The sequence below is a fragment of the Sinocyclocheilus rhinocerous genome, unplaced genomic scaffold (assembly GCF_001515625.1).
Source record: "Sinocyclocheilus rhinocerous isolate Xijiao unplaced genomic scaffold, SAMN03320098_v1.1 scaffold1043, whole genome shotgun sequence".
In the NCBI taxonomy this organism is placed as follows: domain Eukaryota; kingdom Metazoa; phylum Chordata; class Actinopteri; order Cypriniformes; family Cyprinidae; genus Sinocyclocheilus; species Sinocyclocheilus rhinocerous.
In genome coordinates this window covers 1,307,063-1,328,063 of record NW_015642610.1, presented here as the reverse complement: position 1 = coordinate 1,328,063, position 21,001 = coordinate 1,307,063, and the positions used below count along the sequence as shown (strand labels likewise).

Sequence of the window (21,001 nt, the reverse complement as noted above, 5' to 3'; positions counted from 1 at the left end):
TTAACCAATATTATTTGCATTTAGGTAGAATAATAATTAAAGAGTCCGTTTTTAATGCTGCATAAGAAAATTGTCTGTTCAGGTTTGCAAATTCTTGTTAATTCGTGCTGCATTTACATTACAATGTAAAATGTCGACAAGGACATTAAGATTTCATTATTAGTTATTATTTAATTAATATTATATCCGATAAACTGTTGGTTTAAAAATATGGAATACACTATAAATGTTTTGCTATATCAGAATAATCAAAATGAATATCTTTTTGTCATTTAATATGCAACAACAGCATAGTCAGCATTTCCCATAACTAAACATCAACCATCTCTCCGATCTGTAAACTTGTATCTTCCACCTCGATAGGTGGCGATCTGACACATGTTCCCTGTAGAAAAACTGCTCTCTGCCATACAGAAGCAGAGACATTAGAATTGCAGGAGATTAGTACTGTTTGTAAAATACAGTAATGAATTATGGTTTATGACATAATATTTGACATTGACAATAATTAAACGAAACATTTACTGGGAATACATTTTACTTTCTGCTGTACTTCATCGCTTTTCCTCTCCTACTGACCGTGTAATGTTGAGCTCAAGGATTTAGCAATTACAGTCTGCTGGATAGTTTACGTATCTGGTTAAGTTGATTCTGTAAGTTAACATGTCTAAACACGAGACGAAAAATCTCATCATTGAAGATGGTACGTGTCAACCTGCTTGTCTTTTCCTCTTTCTATAATGCAACATGATAATAAAGCAGCACTAGCTGCCTGTCTTGAATATGTATTAGAGCATTCTGGGCTTGAAATCTTCATTTTTAATGTCTTTTGTGCGCATGTACAAATGAACTCTCAGATGAGCCAAAGCAAGATGCGCTGAATCCATTTTCTTTCAAGGAGTTCATCAGAAACAAGAACCAGCAGCCCTGTCCTACAGAAGCCAAAGAGGTGAGAAACAAACAACATGACAAAGATTTTAAGGTTTAAGTAGATGATATGACTTTTGACTGACGTCCCTACTTTAATGTCCCTTTAAAGTTTTGCCACGAAGGGGCCTTTCTTCACAGACCCCTCTGTGCTCTGTCAGCCTTCTGAAAACGAACCTGAGGAGACGTGGATTGAAAGCTGCCACCCATCAGCCCTTGATGGTTCTCAAGACTTCGATCTATGTGGCACTTTAGACCTCAGCGCTTACTCTGAGCAATCATCTCTGAGCAGTCATGAGAGGGAAGCAAATGTAACTGCATGGGAACTGGGTGATTCTGACTTCCTGCCAAAGGACCACTTAGCTAGAAGAAGCACAGGAAGCTATGAAGGTGATGAAGAGACTTCAGTGATTGACATTTCCATCCATCCTAAGAGGAGTAATGCTGAAAATGGCACAAAGAATCCCCAACAGGTATGTTGTGTGAATTGAGAAAGGTGTGAGGTTTTGGATATATATGAGCCAATTGTTATATTATAATTGGTGTAATGCTGCTTTTCAAAAATGTAAATTTCTTGAGGTGTTTTTGTTTCATGGGTTTTAGCTCAGAGAAGAGAATTCCCTACTCAGAAAGCAAGTCAAATAACTCCTTAGAAGGTCAGAATCTGACTCCAAAAGGTAGGCTATTTACACAAATAATATGTTACATTACTGAATGTAAAATAACAAATAATTACAATTCTTTTGAGGTAATTAAAGAATTGCTTGCCCAAAAATAAAAATGTATTCTCCTTCAAGCCATCCAAGATGTAGATGAGTTTGTTTCTTCATCGGAAAAGATTTGGAGAAATTTAGCATTACATCACTTGCTAATGGATCCTCTGCAGTGAATGGGTGCCGTGAGAATGAGAGTTCAAAAAGCTGATAAAAACATCACAATAATTCATAAGTGATCTACACGACTCCAGTCCATGAAGAAACAAACTCGTCTACATCTTGTATGGCCTAAGAGTAAATATTAAGCAAATTTTCATTTTTTTGGTGAACCATTCCTTTAATGGACTGAAGTTTATATGTATTGCTGCTGTGTAGTTTTTAGATGATTTCTCATAATTAAACCTTCCGATTGTAATAGGATCAAACAACTGACTGATGAGTTGCACAGCAAGAAATTACAGGAGGAGAGAGAGGCTAAGGCTTTGGAGACAATGGTGCAGTCAGTAGAACAAAACCTTCAGTTAATGACGGTATTAAGCATTGTGCTATCATTCATGACAGATTTTTTATTAAGGTTTAATAAATTAAACCTTTTTTTTATCTTTTTTGGTGTAAAGATCTTTAAAATGTTTTATTTACTGCATTTAAGAAATTAAAATTCTGTTTTATCCAATACAGAAGCGAGCAGTCAAAGCTGAAAATAGTATTTCAAAATTGAAACGAGATACAACAACTCCAGGTTTGACTTCTTTCCATATGCACAAGCACACTTATAACAAGCACTCTATATGTAATGGTACATATATAATGTAATACAGCTATATACTACTGTATAATATGAATTTGTAATCAAGATATCTATTTCACTTCTGTTATTGTTCAGATTAAAACTCCATCGTGTTTATTTTTTATGTTTTCTTCTCAGGGCCAGCTTGAAGGATATAAAAGTGAAAATGAGAGGCTAAGATATGGAGAAACTACAGCCTTAACTACAATGAGACACAATGCACAAGTGGCCTCTGAGTACCTTAACAAAGCAGCTCAAGATGCAGAGACTTCTATCAAGTATGATTAACAACGACCATTACTTTTTATTGTGCTTTTCTACAATCATTTAATAATTATCAGAAATGTAAATAAATTAAATTAATATATCATTGCACTGAATGTGTTTTGTATTTTTACAGGCAGTTGCTGTCAGGAAGAGAGACACTCTGTTTTGTTTCCCAGTTATTGACATCTATTGACAAGATCACAGAGATTCATGATTAAGTTTTTTCTGCAAACATCATGTTCCGTACACTATAGACTCACTGCATTTAGACCGTGGTACATCATTATTTATTTTGTTCATCCACTTCATTAGCATCATGTTTAGGTTTTATGAAATAACAAAATGAGGTGTGATGGGCAATATGATGATCAAATTAAGCTCTAGCAGGAACTTAAGCATATAAACACTTAAGTGTACCAAATAGTGTCTTGGATTCTCTCACCAAAATCAAAGATCTGTATTGTAGGAGTGTATGTGGAAAACAATATTTTCAAAAACGTTTTGCACTTTTGTTAAACAATGAGTCAAGTCCCTTCTTAAAATTCTATTGCACATTATTTACCAGATTTTGATTCTTGATTATATTTTGATATATAACTTAAACACATTTGTATATTTCTGCTGTTTTAAATTTACAGCATTTTAAGCATTTGTTTATTTAAAAATACTTTACTAATCAACATTGGATGATGTGCCTTATATTCAGAATGCTCTTTATTGCCTTAATAAAGAAGATTATTTCAGTCACGTGGTCTTGTTGTTGATTGAGAATTTAACAATTAGTATCTCTAAATCATTACATTAACATTTAATAGATGCTAAAACCGTTTTATTTATCTATTTTTTAACATATACAATATCTATGCTAAATATTAAAGCAGTAAGTATAAATTTAATGTTCATTAATTAACGTAGTAATGAACATATTAAAACATTCTTCTAATTCTTTAATAGCTGAGAGGCGCCGGGACTTTTATTATGAAGTGTCGGTGAAGATGACGCTCTATTGACGCGCGCTTCACGTGTGTACACACATGACGTTACATGAGCGTAGAGTAGTTTTACCAGGGAAGAATTATTATTGACAGTTAAAGTACGATTTATGTAAATCTTTGTTTGCAAACAGCAATTAAAAGCAACGACTTTGAGTTATTGTGCAATAAGTGTAAATCTAGTTTGCAGAGTCGCTAAGTGCACTCTTTGTAAACATGCTGCTGTCCCGTAAGATTTGAGTGGGACAAAAGTGCAGTGATGCTGCAGGATCCAGCAGGTGTTTTTGTTGTGTTGTTTTGATAGAAGAGCTGCAATATTGAAGCTCACAGCAGCACGATCCATTAAAGGAAACTAATGTAAGTACATGTCCGCACTGCACAGACAGACAACTAAAGTTAGATATTTTGTTCGTTTGTTACCTTTGCCAAATACTCATGTACTTGTGTTTTCTGCTTTGTGGTCTAGAAGTGACTAGTTTTTATTGTATATTGAATATAGAGGGTTTTAATGTATTTGTTTAAAGCTTTATTGTTTATTTCTACAGCATTGCATTTGAGTAGACGTGAAACATTACAGGTAAAAATAGAGAAAGTAGGTACTGAATCAAAAGAAAATAAATTACTCACCTAAACATCTATTATCTAACCAAACACACACATGAGTGAAAGTAAAAAAAATATATTAATAATAAAAAAAAAAAACATCTACATTTCATTGGACTTGAGAACTGTATGTAAAATGAAATCAAGAGACTTTGTAAACCAACCTTTTAAATTTTCTCAGTGTTTTAAATATGTAACAAACACTTTATATGTAATTTTTTTTTTTTTACATTTTAAATTCAGCTGTAGTCCATCTTTGGTGAAAACATTGCTGTAGATTCAAAATGATGCATGATCAAATGATAGTGGTTTCATTTGCTGTTTTATGGGAAGTAAAACTAAAATTCACAGGAGAGAATAAAATAGACTTTGTTTTGTAATTATAGGAAATTCTTTAGACCAGTGAAATATGCCCTAAATAATATTAATATTAAATATGAATATAAAATAATATATATGTACTTTACACTCCTGCAAATGAGTAAGATCACATTGGCAAAGTGTACAATGTTGTAACTCGGTAACCTGTAAAATGTTTTCAGGTTTCACCTTGTCTAACATGGAATCGAATGAGTTACTTGAGAAAAGGGATAAAATCCAGAGGGAGATTTTGGCTCTTGAGAGTACTCTGGGTGCAGACAGCAGTATAAACCTTCTGTCATCTGACAGCAGCAGTGATGGTAAGTCAATGTCTCCTATCTGTGAGAGAGATGCCCGTCTCTCCTCTGTCTTTTGGGCATCCCATTGCACTAATTTACCAGTGAGTGAATTAAGTGAATCAAGTTAAATCATAAGTGAATAATTCTTTTAGATCCAAATTTTGTTCACAAAACTTTCTGAATGATTCACTAGTGATCTAAATTTGTTTTGATGAAATCTTTACCCACCATTCCCAAATGACTGGAATGGTGATGGAAAGGTTATGGAATTGTTTGTTTTTTTTTTTTTTTTTTGCAAAACAGAGAGTGAACATGACACTGATTCTGTGAGTTACCATTTTGTTTCTTTGATATATGCTTATATTATATTTTCCCATTATTGTTTTAAAATGCTTATAATACGGTATTGTTCTGCTCTCATTAGAGTTATGAAGACAGTGATGATGATGAGTTGGATCTTCCTCAAAATGTGGAGACTTGCCTGCAGATGAATTTGGTCTATCAGGAGGTGTTGAAAGAGAAACTAGCTGAGCTGGAACAACTCCTCAATGAGAACCAACAGCAGCAGGTGAACAACAAACATCAGGGCTGGAGTTCATTGAAACAGAGTCTTCATGCCGCCCGATTGCATGAGTTTAATTACAGCAGAACCATTTTAAAGCCTTTTATTTTAAACTGTACCTCCACAGAAAGAGATTGAGGCCCAGATCTCTGGTCCAAGCGCTTCTAGCTCCTCCTTACCAGGAATTCCCCCTCAGAAACAATTTCTTGGATACTTCATGAAGCCTTACTTCAAAGACAAACTCACCGGTCTGGTATGTTATGATCTTGCATCCCAGAATTATTATTATTGTTTATTTGCATATTATTTTTTCTTTTGTTTGCTTCTAGGGCCCTCCAGCAAATGAAGAAACCAAAGCAAGGCTGAGTCATGGTACCAGACCCATTGATGAGCTGAAAATAAAAAGATGTATGTTTTGTGACAGCATGCTTGCTTTTTATTACTTGTATCTAAGTGATTTTTTAATAAAAATAAAATGCTGGTTATTTCTTTCAGGGGACGGTTGGCAGAAAACTTTGCTGACCAATGCAGTCGCCAAAGACACTATGAAACGGATGCTACAACCCAAATTATCCAAGTGAGTTCTGGAAAAAGGAAAACCAAACCTAAATATCTGCCCTGTCTGTTCTATTTCGATACAAAAAAAAGTTGTGCATTTAGAAATGCAAGTTTGCTTTCTCAGTAAATTTAAGTATGTGTGTATTTTTGTAGAAAATGGCCGTTTTTAGACATTTTGAGAGTTTGAGATGTTTCATTTGTTTTCATAGGCTGGACTATCTGAGTGCCAAGATGTCTAGAGCTGCTGATGAGGGAAAAGAAGAACTGAAAAAACAAATAGATTTAATTGAGAAAGAAATTGTAGAAATAAGGTACAGGTATTTTAAGCACCTTAAGATTAGAGTTATTTATTTATTTATTGAAAGAATTCTATGCAGTTATAATGTTACAAAAGATTTCTATTTCAAATAAATGCTGTTCTTTTGAAATTCCTATTTGTCAAACGATCCTAAAAAAATGCATATTAAGCAGCACAACTGTTTTCAACGGTGATAATAATCAGAAATGTTTCTTGAACATCGAATCAGCATATTAGAATGATTTTTGAAGGATCTTGTGGCACTGAATACTAGAGCAATGGCTGCTGAAAATTCGGCTTTGCCATCACTTGAATAAATTGGATTTAAAAATATATTCACATAGAAAACACAGAAAAATTATAATAGTATTTCTCAGTATTACTGTTTTACTGTATTTTGATCAAATACTGTAAAAGCAGCCTTGGGGAGCATAAGTGACTTCTTTCAAAAGCAGTAAAAAAAATCTTACAGACCCCCAAACTTTTGAATGGTTGTGTGCTTAGTGTGCAATAAAATGTGTAATCAAACTTTATAATATCATCAGTGCCCTGAAAGACGATCAGCTGCTGGGTAATCGCCATGACGATCATGACTGGGAGAAAATATCAAATATTGATGTAAGTTATGTAGTTATTTTATTAAGATGCATCCAAATAAATCTAGTTCTGTCTTATAACATCAGTTTTCCATTTCAAAAGTATGAAAGAACTTGTTTGTGTTTGATAGTTTGAAGCGTTGCGACAGGCTGAGGATTTGAACAGGTTCTGGCAGAACTATTTACACCCCTCCATTGACAAGTCAGTATGGAAACGGGACGAGATTGTTAAACTGAAAGGAATTGTAGAAGAGTACAATTGCTGCCATTGGGACAAAATCGCAGAGGCTCTTGGGGTAAGGGTAGAGAAATTCATGCACTTTCAAAACAGCTGCTAATGTTAACATGCTATTTAATAAGGTTTTTAATATGTTTAACAATACTACCTTCACCTCATATATGTATATGTATACTTTGACGGATATTATATATATATATTTATATATATCTGTTTTTTCCAGACAAACAGAACGGCTTTCATGTGCTTCCAGACTTACCAGCGCTACATTTCAAAGACCTTCAGAAGGAAAGAATGGACAAAAGTGGAAGATGAGATCCTCAGAAAACTGGTTGAAAAAATGAGAATTGGCAACTTCATTCCTTACATACAGAGTGAGACATTTGGGTCTTCTTGAGCTCTTGTACTGAATGTTGCACATTTGTTTCTGAAACAGATCATTCTGACTCTGAAATCAGCTTGGATAAGCCAAATTCAAAATAAAATAACAATAAGGGAACAACAAGGGATTGATCACACACAATGTGTTCTTGCATCTGACTGCACTTTTAAAAATAGTATTTTTTTTAAGAATTTGTTTTAAATGCAAGAATATGTCCTTTATGACAGGTTTCATTTATAGATTCCATTTACTTCAATTGTGTTTTGGAAACAAGTATGTATCATAGGGGCTATATATTTGTATTATTTATTATCTCCACAGTGTCATACTTCATGGAGGGCCGTGATGGATCACAGCTGGCATATCGCTGGACGTCCGTTTTGGATCCTTCTTTAAAGAAAGGCCCCTGGTCCAAAGAGGAGGACCAAGTATGGAGCTTAATTACTTTTGTATATTGTGCTCTCTTACAATAAATGAGAAACTGATTTAATGCATTGCTTTTGTACCATATTTTGTCAGTGAAGACACAATGTTTTAAAATCTGTTGCATGCCACATGCCAAATTTGACTAATCAAGTTCACTAATTTGACTAACTGCTTTCATATCAGTTGTTGCGGAATGCTGTCGCAAAATATGGCACCAAAGAATGGGGAAAAATCAGATTGGAAGTGCCAGGCAGGACCGACGGTGCTTGTCGTGACAGGTATAGTATGACACATTTCAGACAAAAGTAAATGTATGCTCTGCAACTAATGTTTCATAATAACATCCCTGAAATCATTTCAACACCCAAATCAATCTGGCTGGATTGACTAGTGCTAGATACGTAAATATGAACATTTTTGCATCTTAGGTATTTGGATTGTCTTCAGGAAAATGTGAAAAAGGGTCCTTGGAGCAAAGAGGAGGTGGAACTACTAAAAGAAAAGGTTGAGAAATATGGCGTTGGTAAGTGAAATCTTTGGAATGAACTATCGCTATCTCAATAAATTAGCGTTAATAAGTCTTCAAATAGGCAGAAACAACATCCAGCATCCATTTAAATTAGGGCTGCACAATTAATCAAATTTCTAATCGTGATTATAATTACGGATGCCACATTTATGTAAAAAAAAAAAAAAAAGTCCACTTACATTATTCTGCATGCTTAAGATGTGTGTTTATTTTCTTAAGGGTTTTTCCATTGTTTTAATTTTAGTTTTTGAATAACATTATAATAACATGCATATTTTTACTTTTTTTAATTTAAAGAAGAAACCAAACCAATGTGTAGTTGGCATTTGAGTCTTAATGCTTTTGAAAAGCAATACGTTTTTTCAGGAAGAGTGTTTTCAACGTGCTTATTTTCATATAAATTAATATAGCATGCAGTTGCTTCAAACAATGGTATAAAGCTATTCAAACATTCACTGTAAATTGTGATAATCGTAAATAATAATCACAATTACAATTTCAAGGGAACAATCAAATAAAAATATTTTATAAAACTACTGTTTTACTGTATTTTTGATCAAATATATACAGCCTTGGTGAGCATAAGAGACTTTAAAAACATGAAAAACTCTAAATAACACTCTTAGTGTATTTAAATAACTAATGACCATTATGTCAAGGCCAACTCATGATGTTACTTTAGAGAGGAGATGATTCGTCATGACATTGAAAGCATTTTGTTGTTTTGATTTTAACCATATATGGAGAAAATCTAACAAAAGGTATAAAACTGTTCAACTTCTTGAAATTACATGCAAAAATTCTTAAACCAACAGATTTTATTTTCATTTTACTTTTGCTCACAGCTCATAGTTTCATGGTTAGTGCAAACATTGTGAAGTGACATGCAGCTTTGGCACTTGTATTTTAGCACAGACAACCTCAAGATGGTCATTTTCAATGTAGACACTGTCTCAGCCTTCAAAAAAAACTCTATCCACTTGTATTGGCTGTTTTTCAGACCAAAGTCTATCCATACTGTATTCTAATGACTCTAGATCAGAGATGCCCAAACCAGGGCCTGCGGGGAAAAAGTTGGCCTGTGATGACCTTTGATTTGGCCTGTGATGCTATATCACAAGAGCAGGGGAAAGGTTTTTTAAAAATGCCATTGAAATATATCTTCATTTGTAATGTATATTTTTGTTTAAATTTTTTTAACAAATTAAAAAAAAAAACATTTGTTACATTTTTGATTCATTATTTAAATTTTTATTTTCAATTTTACTTTTTTTGGGCAATGGTCCTCAGTCAAGTTTGATTTTTGGCCCATCGTATTAAAATGTTTGGGCACATGTGCTCATTATTTTCCAGGCAAGTGGAGTAAGATTGCCTCAGAGATCCCAAACCGGATTGACTGCCAATGCCTACACAAGTGGAAATTACTAACACAAGCTGTAAGTTCATTCTTCAGTATATCTTGCATCCTTCAAGAAGATTAAATATCATAAATAAACATAAACATTTTGTTGTTGTTGTTTTTCTTCAGAGTACAAGTAAAGAGCATCAGAGTAAAGGCATAAAAAGAAAAAGGAGGCCAACAACAGTGCCAGGAAAAAGAAAAAGACAAAAAGTATTGAAAAAAAACATTAAACAAGAGATGATCACCAGCTCCGAGGACGAAAACCAGATAAATAATATGGACAGTGATGTTGAATCAGATGTTCCCAAAGATCTGGAAATACCACAAAATCGGGAAATACCACGAAAGGACTACGTACAGCCAGATATGAAGGAATGGATACCTGTAAATGCAAACACAGTGGTTCATTCTCTAGGAACTGTCAGGACTGTGTGGGTCTGTCCTCCTACCATCGAGGATGAGCTAGAAGAATCCACTAAAAAATCTGTCTTCGGCCGCATTCGATCACAGAAGAGCAAATGTCCAAAAGTCATGCTCAGTTTCGTGCGCAATACTGTCCTGAACCGCTTTGGAAACGTGGAAAGAACTTATGTAGGTTTAAAACCTACTGTCTTGCAGAGTCAGGTAAGATGTTTTCTTTCTCTTTTCAGGTCAGACCCGTTTTTTTATTTTATTTATATGTTCTGCAATGCTTCTGTGTAAAAATGAATTTCATTTCATGCATGCAGACTGACGATGAGAAGGCCATGCTCAAGGTGTCTCTGAGTGATATTAAACACTTCTTACAGTGGAAGGGAGCATCTGTAATTAAGAAGGTACGGTTAACACAGATGATACTTGGTTACATTTATAAGGCCATTACATTATTATTATTTATTTAAGTATATTAGAAAATAGTTACCACTTTCTAAGAGCTAATAAGATTTAAAACTATAGCCTTGTTTAGACTTAAGACTGTTAAGGCAGTATTGTCTTTATAATATCATACTTAGAAAATATATTATTTTAAATAAATAATACACTTACGTTACATTGATTGTATGCATTTTTCCTTTCAAAATGACCTAAAGGAGAAAATGACAAGTCCAATAAATATAAAGAAAAGAAGGCCGGTTCAGGACATGGCTAGCCTTAATAATGACCTCCTTAAAGCCATCACCCCGTGGATTGGTAATGTGATCCTGCCTGCTCCAGCGAATGAAGATGCATTTTGCAAAGGTACAGACCCTTGTTTCACTTCTGACAAAACACCTAAACATTTGTGGGTTTTTGTGGTACTGAAGCAATGTTTTAGCAGCCTCACATATCAGACAGCTAATTGCTGATGAATAAAGTTTCGCCCTCTTTTTTTCTTGTTAAATATCTTGTTTCACTCCAGAATATGTCACATTATTGAAGAAGGGTTTCTGCAGGTCTTAATTTGCCCTTGCACAATTTACAGCCTTAAAAAAGGTCTCGCATCAGAGCAGTCATTGCATTAAATGTTGCATGCATTGCCAAAATTAATATCTTCCTGTTTTTGTTTTCCAAAAAAAAAAAATCTATAATAAAATAGCTTTCCAATGCAAATGTAACATACTTAATTGAAGATACATTTACTTGAGATGCCAATGTAAAATGAAAAAGTCTTGAAACATTTAACAAAATTAAGTTTATACTTAAAACAAGAACAAATATGTCAATAGTATATATGAAAATTTTTATTTTAATAAAGTTGATTTTATCTGAGCCCACTGACAGATATTTGTTCATGTTTTAAACATAAATCAATTTAACTGGACCCAAGTAAGTAAATGTATTTTGATTTAAGATTCTTCAGACATTTGCACTGGAAAACAAAAGTTAACAAAAAGTTATTTCCATTCTAGTTCTAGTGGTTGGAAGCAGAGGTATTCAAGCCTTAAAGGGATAGTTCACCCAAAAATTAAAATTTGATGTTTATGTGTGCTGAATATCATATCCATCAAACACCACAGACAACTGGCCATTTTTGTCAAGCCGACAATGACATGAACTTATCAACGAGATCAGTCAATGAAACCCTTCACAGCTTCAGCACAGAGGAGTTCAGCGCTGAACGCTCACATGAAGGGCAGAGGAGAATCAATAGAGCATTAATGCATCACACACACACACACTCCCTCCCGGCCATTCCAATGCATCCGCACCTTCTCATGAGACACTGGAGTTTAAAATATGGCTGTTCATCCACAGGAGAGCTGCTGGTTTAAGATAAAACAGCTGAGTAATGCATTGCCAAGAGATTGACTTGTCAGCGCATTCACAGAAAGGTGTCCCAGAATGAGGATGGAGTGGAAGTCACAATAAATTATTCGGCCCGCCGCAGCCACCGGACCACAGCTTATCAAACTAATGCCAGCGGCTGTGGGTCGTCCGTCTTATGTTGTCAGAGGCATTTCCGCTCCAGACGCTCCTTGAAAAAACCCTCGTACCTAAAGCACCTTGATGCTCCAGGAGTCTGTCTGAAGGAGGGTCGAGCGCCACTCACAACTCTGCCGAGGATGTCCATCATGCCTGAGTTTAAATGGATGTGTCTAAATAGTTGAGGAAAATAAATGTAAATCGGTTTAAATTTGACCAAAACTAGGCAAAATTTAATTAATTTATGCATATATCTATATCTGTGTGTATGTGTAAAATTTTTTTTATATTTTAAAATATATTTTAAAGCGGACATAAAAATGAATAAAAACTATATTTAAAAAAACTAAATTACTAAAACAAACTAAATTACTAGTCAAAAAAACATACACAAACAAAACCAAATTAAACCCTGCGGCTCGTGACCATACATTGATGTGTAAAGACATGAAACGATCGGTCTGTGCAAGAAACTGAACAGTATTTATATCGTTTTTTTTACCTCTGATTCACTGCAATGTCTGAACTGTCCAGAGCGCGTCCTCGACAGCCGGTGCACTTATAAGTGCATTACCGCCACCTATCTCTCAAATGGACCATTGACACTCTGTCTACAATCTCAGTTAGGAGTGTCAATGGTCCAATAAATCTTCGTTTGTGTTCTACTGAAGAAACAAAGTCACCTACATCTTGGATGCTCTGGGGGTAAGCAGATACACATCAAATTTTCATTTTTGGGTGAACTATCCCTTTAAGCAATTATTATTATTGTTTTATTTTATTTTTTGTAAAATGAATGACAAAATAATGGAGATCGGTTGGAAGCTTGGAAGATCGGTTTTGAAGTGCTGCTAATACAACTCATTGTGAGCTCCCTAGACATTTATATTTAGAGAACGCATTGTAAGAGATGTACAAGAAAAACATTGTTTTACATATTGTGTAAGAGAGACATTGTGTTTCTTTTAATTTACTCCTTAAAATTTCTTTACTAGGTCTTAAAAGTCTTAAATTGACCTTTATAAAACCTGCAGAAACCCTGTGGAAGTAAAATGAGTTGCAACTACAATTCACATTGACTTTAAGCAATAAGTTCAGTTTAGTTTATAGTACTCTAGTGTGCAGATTCAATATGGACCTAGTTATGAGTAATTCAAGGCATTTTTTGGTCAATAATTCATCAATAATCATTTTATAGGTGATATTGTTGGAATGAAAGCAGCAGACATCACTCTTCCAAAAACATCAGTGTTTTCATTTTTCCTCAAAGTAAGCCTAATAACTTTGTCAACCGTTACGATGAAATAAAAGAAACAAAGACGGCAGTGTTTCACATGGTTGTATTTCCTTAACACAGGCTTTTCAAATAGATGTCAAGGGTTGCAAGAATGTCTTTGAAATTCAGCAAAAGATCGACATTAAGGTATTTATCTATCCAGCATCTTAAGTTAATTAGCCTAGTTGTCATACGTTGTTGCTGATGTGCATATGAATATGCAGTATTTTTTTAAAGAAAGTAATACCTCGAAGATTAGTGTTCCCTCAGTATTGTCAGTTGTTCTCTCTTGTCTTGTCTTTTTCCAGAAGCCAATTGCTCAATCTAAACCGAGAACAGGTATGTCAGTTTATATGTATCCATTTTGAAGTCTTGAAATATAATAACAAATAATGCACATATCCAAAGAGCTCCAATTCTTTCTGCCATAACATGCTTAATGTCAATGTTTCCTTCCTATGGTTATTTGGCTCCTCCTCAAAAAGTGTCAGCGATGCTTAAGGAGGCAAAACAGAAAGCTGAGCACAAGAAACCTGCAGAACCTCCTCAGCATCCACCTCCCCTGCAGCCGGTTCTTCTTAACATTCCCCAGCAGCCAGTCATGCAGATGACAACCCCTGCTTTGATTCATCCCAAAACTCTTGTCATTACACAGCCAAACAAGCAGAGGGCAGTGCAGCCTTTAATGCTTACGAAACAGAAAATATCTCTACTACCACAGTCACCACCACAAGCTATATCACAGATTCCTCTACCACTAATACAGCAGACAGCACCTGCACAACCTGTCATGGCCTCAACCCCCAAATCACCAAGTGTAGAGGACTCAAACAGCGACAGATCTACAAAACGCATCCACAAACCTACTGAGAAAGTCCCAGCCCTAATGGAAGAAGCTAAAGCTAAAGGTAGCAAAAAAAAGTCGCTGAAACGAAACCAAGGCAAACAGAATGTTGTTTTTCAGACCATTACATTGCAGACGCAGCCAGTAAACTGGATTCTTGCCCCCACCAAGTTGGTACAAGTAACCGGTCCACTTTCTGCTAATATCCCAAGCAACCAGACACTAACTGTGCCAAACATTTCCCCCCTGAATAGCAGTATTCATCCATGTATCTCAACCAATCTATACCCATCATCATCTGCCCTGGTTGTTGCTGCTTCTTCTGTCAATCCTGCCCTTATATGTTCTTCAGTCACTAATGCCTCCAGAGATACCCTAAAGACTTCCTCCTCTGTGAACATTAGCCCCAAAGGCATCCATATGCCTCTTTCACCTACTTCGACCTTAGTACAGAGCAAAAGTGTGCTACATAGTGTTCAGATGTTATCTCCAGCACCTAAAGAGGACCAGAAAGGTTCACACATTGAAGCTATGAAGAACTCCTCAGATTCCTCTTCTGATGAATCCATTGTAAAGCAATATCAGACATCTACATCAACTGGTTCCAGAGTATCTCCTGCTGTTTTCAGTGTTCTTCCAGTTCCCTTGACTGTGGCACCTTTTGCTAGTGCACCAGTCGCATCCAAGCCAACAAATAATGTTGCAGTGGCAAAGTCTCCTGGTGTTAATGAAAATGGCTGCGTTCCTGTAAGAACTATTCAGCTGCCAACCATCATCCAACAGAAAAGTTTGCCCGACACAATATTGAGCCCCCTTTCTACTTCTAGAAGACCGCTCCGACCAATTGCTCCTTCACCTCAGTTTATAGCTCAATATCCTAATATTGTGGCTCCATTAGCTCAGATTGTGGCTCTGTCACCTCAGATTGTGGCTCCTTCACCTCGGATTGTGGCTCCACCAACTCAGATTGTGGCTACCTCACCTCGGATTGTGGCTGCACCAACTCAGATTGTGGCTCCTTCACCTCGGATTGTGGCTCCACCAACTCAGATTGTGGCTCCCTCACCTCGGATTGTGGCTCCCTCACCTCGGATTGTGGCTCCATCACCTCAGTTTGTGGCTCCAACAACTCGGATTGTTGCTCCATCACCTTGGATTGTGGCTCCACCTCCTCAGATTGTGGCTTCATCACCTCAGATTGCAGCTCCACCACCTCAAATTGTGGCTCCATCAGAAGTACCTCAAATCATAACATCAAGTGAACCATTGATCCCTCTTCCTGATATTCCCTCTGATGTTGTTAGCTTTAATCCCCACTTGATATTCCCTGAGCAGTCATCTGAAGTAGATGACTGGATGAATGGAAAAGGTGGAATTCCACTACCTCATTTAGAGATGTCTTTGCCTTACCTTCCACCGTCTGCCGCCAGCATCGAAACACTGACTTCTTTGCTCAAAGTTAAACAATCACTGCTTGCAGCTGCAGTGAATATCCTGCCAGATGAATATCAAAATTACAGAGAGGAAGAAGATCAAGTAGCTGCCATCCGCAAAATGATTGCTGAAAGGTTTGCCTCAAATCCAGCATACCTGCTTTTGAAGGCTCGTTTCTTGTCATGCTTTACCTTACCAGCCCTTTTGGCCACTATAAACCCTTCTGAGAAATGTCAGTTGCCTACAGATAACAATGGTGATGATGCTGAGGTCTTGTATTTACAAAAGAGAAAAAAAAGGATTCAACCACCAGCTACCGTAAGTTGTGTATAACATTGAATCAATCTTTGTTTTTGTTTTTTTATTTTATTTTAGAATTTATACATTTTCTATATCTTTCAGAGGGCTGAGCTTAACACAAATGAAAACGAAGCGTCAGCAAACCATTTCTCAGGAATCAGGACAAAAAGAAAAGGAGTCGACGTTGAGTTACATAAGGTTCATCAGCTGAATGAATGCCAGTAGCTTCAGATTTTGTACAGTTCAAGATTAATGTAGAAATGTGTACCACTACAAAAAATTCAACGTTCGAGTTAAAGGGACCAGTCAGATATTCATTGCACTCATTTCTTTTACTCCATCCATATGCTTTGTTTAAGAACACTTAGTGTGTCCTGACAATTTTCTTGAAAGAATAAGACTCAGAAGTTTGCACTGAATTATCATATACTTTCATTTTGTTGATGTTACTGCTTTTTGAATAAATTGTTCTGTAGAATTGTGAAATGTTGTCATTGTTTGGTTCTTTGTGTTTTTGTATTATAAGCATTTGAATTTTCTATGCTTTTATATTACATGATCATAATGTGTAACCCACACCTGAATCAAAAAGTTTGTGAAATTTTTAAAAAAAAATCATACATTTATATTAATAATGGTTGACTATACATTTTCTTCAGAAAATGTCAAAAACTTTATGGACTCATTCTGTGACCAAATACCACCGAAAGTGCATTGCGGCTCAACAATTTGTTGTGAAATAGAGGGAAATAAAAAAATAAAAATAAAAAAAAACTGATATGACAACTGGAAAAAGGGAACTTATGTCACCGCAGTACTCAATGAACTTAATTTCCTTTTTCAGTTTACAGACCAGCTGAATGTGTACCGTGCGCTTAGCCTTAAAACCTGCTATCAAACAATTATTTTCAAGCCAACAGAGAGCTAGTGTCAGTCATGTCTGACGGCCCAGGGGGTTTTGAGGTGGAGGAGGATGATGAGTGCTGGGCACAGCTGGAAGACTACAGAATGCTTCTTATCAAGACTATTGAGCCCTCAAGGATAACACCTTATTTGAGACAGTGTAAAGTGCTGAGCAGCGAGGATGAAGAACAGATCTACAACGACCCCAGTCTGGTTATCAGACGCCGAAAAGTTGGTAAGTTTTTTAGGCCACCTAAAGTTTAACTGTTTTAAAACATTAAATACTGTTGAAAGAAATAGTTACTGTATAATCTGAAGCTTTCTATCTTATTTTCTAAATATACGTTTATATTAAGTGGTATCTAGATATGGTTCAGCAATGACTTTTTATTCACTTATAGGGGTGCTGCTGGACATATTACAAAGAACTGGCCTCAAAGGATATGAGGCATTTCTAGAGAGTTTGGAGCTAGACTACCCAGATGTATACCGCAAAATCACCGGCAAAGAGCCTGCTAGGGTCTTCTCCGTACTTATTGGTAAGCTGTACATTTTTTATTACGTATCAGTTTATTTGTATACCTTTTAAAAAAAAATGTTAAGCATAAAATACCTTAGCCACACCTTTTATGCAAATAAAAATCATAATTGCTCTAACAACTGCTATCATCATAGGCCAAAGGAGAACAGACTTTGTTAAATATTGCCACAGGATTTTTAACCAGGGGGCCCTGAAGGTACTAAAAGGGGTCCTTAGAGAGGATATAAAATTTCATGTTTTCAGGTTTATTAATGTTTGTTCATGTAATGTAGGGTTTCCCAAGCTTTTGACATTTTTATGATTTCATTCATTATTAGCTTTTCATGAACAGTTGTGACTTGAACAGTTTTTTCACGAACCCCATGATAATGAAAACAAAGAATGAAATATATATATATATATATTCTTTTTTTTTTTTCATTATGGTATATAATAATAACATTATCACACTACTGTATGTGATAAACGAGTTAGGTCAAAAGTAATCTAAAAGGAATCAAAAAGTAGTCAAACTACATTACCTAATGTGTAATCCGGATTATGTTACAAACTACAATTTTCACCATGCAATTTGTAATCAGTAACATACTACAAATTGTAAGTAATCTACCCAGCACTGCATACTACACACATTCATAGAACATGGTTTTTTTAACAGCTGCAAAGTACTTCAGAAGAAGTACCTACTCAGAAAGTATGCTGTTTTAAATTAATCTGTTGAATGGATGATTTAACAAATCACTGTTAAAGACACTCACTTGTTGCCACCTAAAGGTGTAACAATGTACACTGCAAGAAGAGTCTCTGAAAAGTCCCCACCACAAATGTCCAGACTGACACAGTCTGTATGGAAAGAGTGACACAAACATTGCAAGTCCCAGTACTGTTGGAAGGCCACTCTCTCGACTGAATTTGCAAACGAACTGTTTAATAAAATGTACTAATATTAAGATAATATTCTAAATGAAAGTTATTATATTGTGCTAGAGAAACAATTTTTGCTTTTTATACTTTTATACTGAGAGTCCAGAAGCATAGCTAGAAATGCTGTGCCTGTTGACTATATTGTCTGCCATGGGTCTGTATGGAAACTGGTTTATAGAACTCTCTGTCTGTTCACCCAGACACTGCCGGGGAATGTGGCCTCACTCAGTTCCTCATGAGCGAGGTCTCTCGCCTACAGAAGCTCACACAGGACGAACGGAGGAAGCGACTCGAAGTGTCTGCGCAGGCGGCGGAGCAGCTAGACGCCATCCGCCAGCTGCAGCTGTGTGAGAGTGAGCTGCACAAACAGCAGGGCCGCGTGCAGCGCATCCGAGATGAGCGCGAGCGCATGTGCGAGGAAGCGCGTAAACTAAGAGACGAGAATTACCGATTGATGCACGACTTGACCCGATCAAGCGAGGAGAAGAACTACGCGCTCATGTGTAACAGAGACCTCCAGCTCGAGGTGATCAGTCAGTCCACCAGGAAAACCTGTCAAGAACATGTCCTGGTCATAGTTCACAACAAAATCTAATGATAGAAATAAGAAATTAAATGCATTTATTTATTTGCAGTTATGGTAATAATTGTAATTGAGTGCTGCAGTGATTGTGTTTTTTTGTAGGCCGACCTGGAAGTTACATCTCCCTGGTTCCCTCAACAAGATCCTAATAGGATTTTTTTAGACTTTTGAATTGTTGCAGAAAATAAGCTCTGTGACCAGCAACAAACAAAAGTTTATGATTCTTAAGTGTTTTATCATACTCTTCACAAATGAACTCAATTTTTATGAATTTTGAAGCCTAAATGCAGGCAATCACAAGCAGTAAAAATCTAAATGTAGGCTATAAACAAATTACAACACAGTCGCATTACGTTAAAGCCACCATCAGTTCTGGCAGCTCTTTCAGTCTTTATTTAAAAAACATTTTCCCTGAAAGTCTGAGTTAGAATAGTTTGCAAGAACGTGATTATGAACATAATGAGGCTGTAAAAACCAAAGACTTTGGTAAAAGAGGACTAGTGAGTAGATGAGTTTTCCTATTCGTTGTGATGACTTTTAATGTCCCTAACCTCTGTAGTCCCATTTAGCCACTTGTTAACAAAAGCCTTTTTCAAGAAAAGTAAATGCTTTAAAAAATATCTTTATAAAATATCTTGAGCTTGTGCTTGCAGACTTTATTTTAGGCATTTAGCCAAACGCCCGAAAAAACCTATTGACTTAAGAACTTAAGAAATGTAAATGTAAAAGAACTGTAAGTGCTATAAATGCTAACTCTTTTCTGAGTTTTGGCCTACAAACATACGTCATCCCTGTAGCATGTCTATGAGTGCCACTAGTCATATATTGTTAAAATGTAATTTTATGATCTTTTCTCTTTGTTTTTCTCTTTAAATTTGATCTTTTCTCTTTGTGTATTTTCTTTTCCCCCTCTTTGGTCCTTTCTATAAGATTGAGAAATTGAAACACAGCTTAATGAATGCAGAAAGTGACTCAAAGATCCAATGGAAAAAGACAATAACCTTGAAAAATGCCATGGAGCAGAGGCCAAGTCCAGAGCTGATCTGGCAGATGCAGAGAGAAAATGATCTCCTTACAGCTCGTATACAAGAGCTCGAAAGTGCTTCCAAGGTAAATCACTTAGGCTACACTAAACAATATATGAACAAGAATGCCTAATACACACAATTCATTGACACAGGTCCAAACTCTGGAGCACGAAAAGCTTGATTCACAGTCATTAGAGGAATTCAAGCAACAAAGTCAGGCACAATACCAGGAGCTGGTGAATGATCTCTACAATCTAAGGAGAGACCTACATGATGCAGAAAAGCTGCGTGATAAGGTAGCCTGTGTTTAATAATACATGCAGACTGGATTCAAAGTAAATTTTACTTTATTTTTTATTATGCATTTCATACTGTGAGGGTTTTTTGTGTGTGTATTTGTATGTATAAATGTACAGTGGGTATAGATAAGAATCACCTCCATTTAAAATGATCACATTTTGTTGCTTTGCAGCAGAGGTGTAAAGTATTGGAGTAAATGTAATTAGTTACTGTACTTGAGTATCTTTTCGGGTACTTTGTAGTTGTACTGAGTATCAAAGATATTAGCAACTTTTACTCTCTACTTCACTACATTATTGAATGAGTATCTGTACTCTTTACTCCACTACATTTGAAATGAGTGTTGCAGTTACACATTACATTTTGCATGGACCTACCTTTTTCTGCAGCAGTTTATTTCTGCTACAAAAGACCTGATACTGCCTATTACAGGTCACTGAAAGTACTGCGTTTTGCCCTTACTCACCCAAACTTGTCAACAAGGCTACTTTATGTGAATGCGAGTTCCTTAAGTATTTGTGAATCACAGGTGTTTTATATATGA

At 35.9% G+C, this 21,001-nt stretch overlaps 2 protein-coding genes and 1 pseudogene across 2 annotated transcripts in view; all 3 read left to right on the top strand.

Annotated features, from left to right (window-relative positions):
• Window positions 1-663: 663 nt before the first annotated feature.
• LOC107756252 (serologically defined colon cancer antigen 3 homolog) lies at window positions 664-3,256 on the top strand (annotated as a pseudogene).
• A 1,993-nt stretch (window positions 3,257-5,249) lies between these two features.
• LOC107756299 (snRNA-activating protein complex subunit 4-like) lies at window positions 5,250-16,587 on the top strand. Its single transcript, XM_016573334.1, has 21 exons — window positions 5,250-5,277; window positions 5,376-5,519; window positions 5,641-5,766; window positions 5,843-5,921; window positions 6,009-6,090; window positions 6,281-6,382; window positions 6,915-6,987; window positions 7,097-7,261; window positions 7,457-7,577; window positions 7,907-8,013; window positions 8,195-8,289; window positions 8,440-8,534; window positions 9,894-9,976; window positions 10,069-10,566; window positions 10,671-10,757; window positions 11,013-11,160; window positions 13,523-13,593; window positions 13,682-13,747; window positions 13,909-13,939; window positions 14,086-16,196; window positions 16,281-16,587. Exons 2-21 carry the CDS (start codon window positions 5,439-5,441, stop codon window positions 16,401-16,403), a joined length of 4,344 nt encoding a protein of 1,447 aa, XP_016428820.1. The 5' UTR covers window positions 5,250-5,277; window positions 5,376-5,438; the 3' UTR covers window positions 16,404-16,587.
• A 440-nt stretch (window positions 16,588-17,027) lies between these two features.
• Window positions 17,028-21,001, top strand: part of card9 (caspase recruitment domain family, member 9) — an 8,173-nt gene continuing 4,199 nt past the window's right edge. The window contains exons 1-5 of the mRNA XM_016573336.1: window positions 17,028-17,316; window positions 17,483-17,620; window positions 18,747-19,072; window positions 20,060-20,239; window positions 20,310-20,453. Coding sequence (XP_016428822.1) covers window positions 17,115-17,316; window positions 17,483-17,620; window positions 18,747-19,072; window positions 20,060-20,239; window positions 20,310-20,453 — 990 coding nt within the window. The 5' untranslated portion in view covers window positions 17,028-17,114. The remainder of the gene's footprint in view (window positions 17,317-17,482; window positions 17,621-18,746; window positions 19,073-20,059; window positions 20,240-20,309; window positions 20,454-21,001) is intronic.

What these genes read in the sequence shown, in the direction of transcription:
- LOC107756299 (XM_016573334.1), top strand. Translation starts at nt 5,439, where the DNA reads ATGAATTTGGTCTATCAGGAGGTGTTGAAAGAGAAACTAGCTGAGCTG. An exon ending in ATGAGAACCAACAGCAGCAG is followed by an intron (nt 5,520 to 5,640) that starts GTGAACAACAAA and finishes GTACCTCCACAG; the next exon opens with AAAGAGATTGAGGCCCAGAT. An exon ending in CTTCATTCCTTACATACAGA is followed by an intron (nt 7,578 to 7,906) that starts GTGAGACATTTG and finishes TTATCTCCACAG; the next exon opens with TGTCATACTTCATGGAGGGC.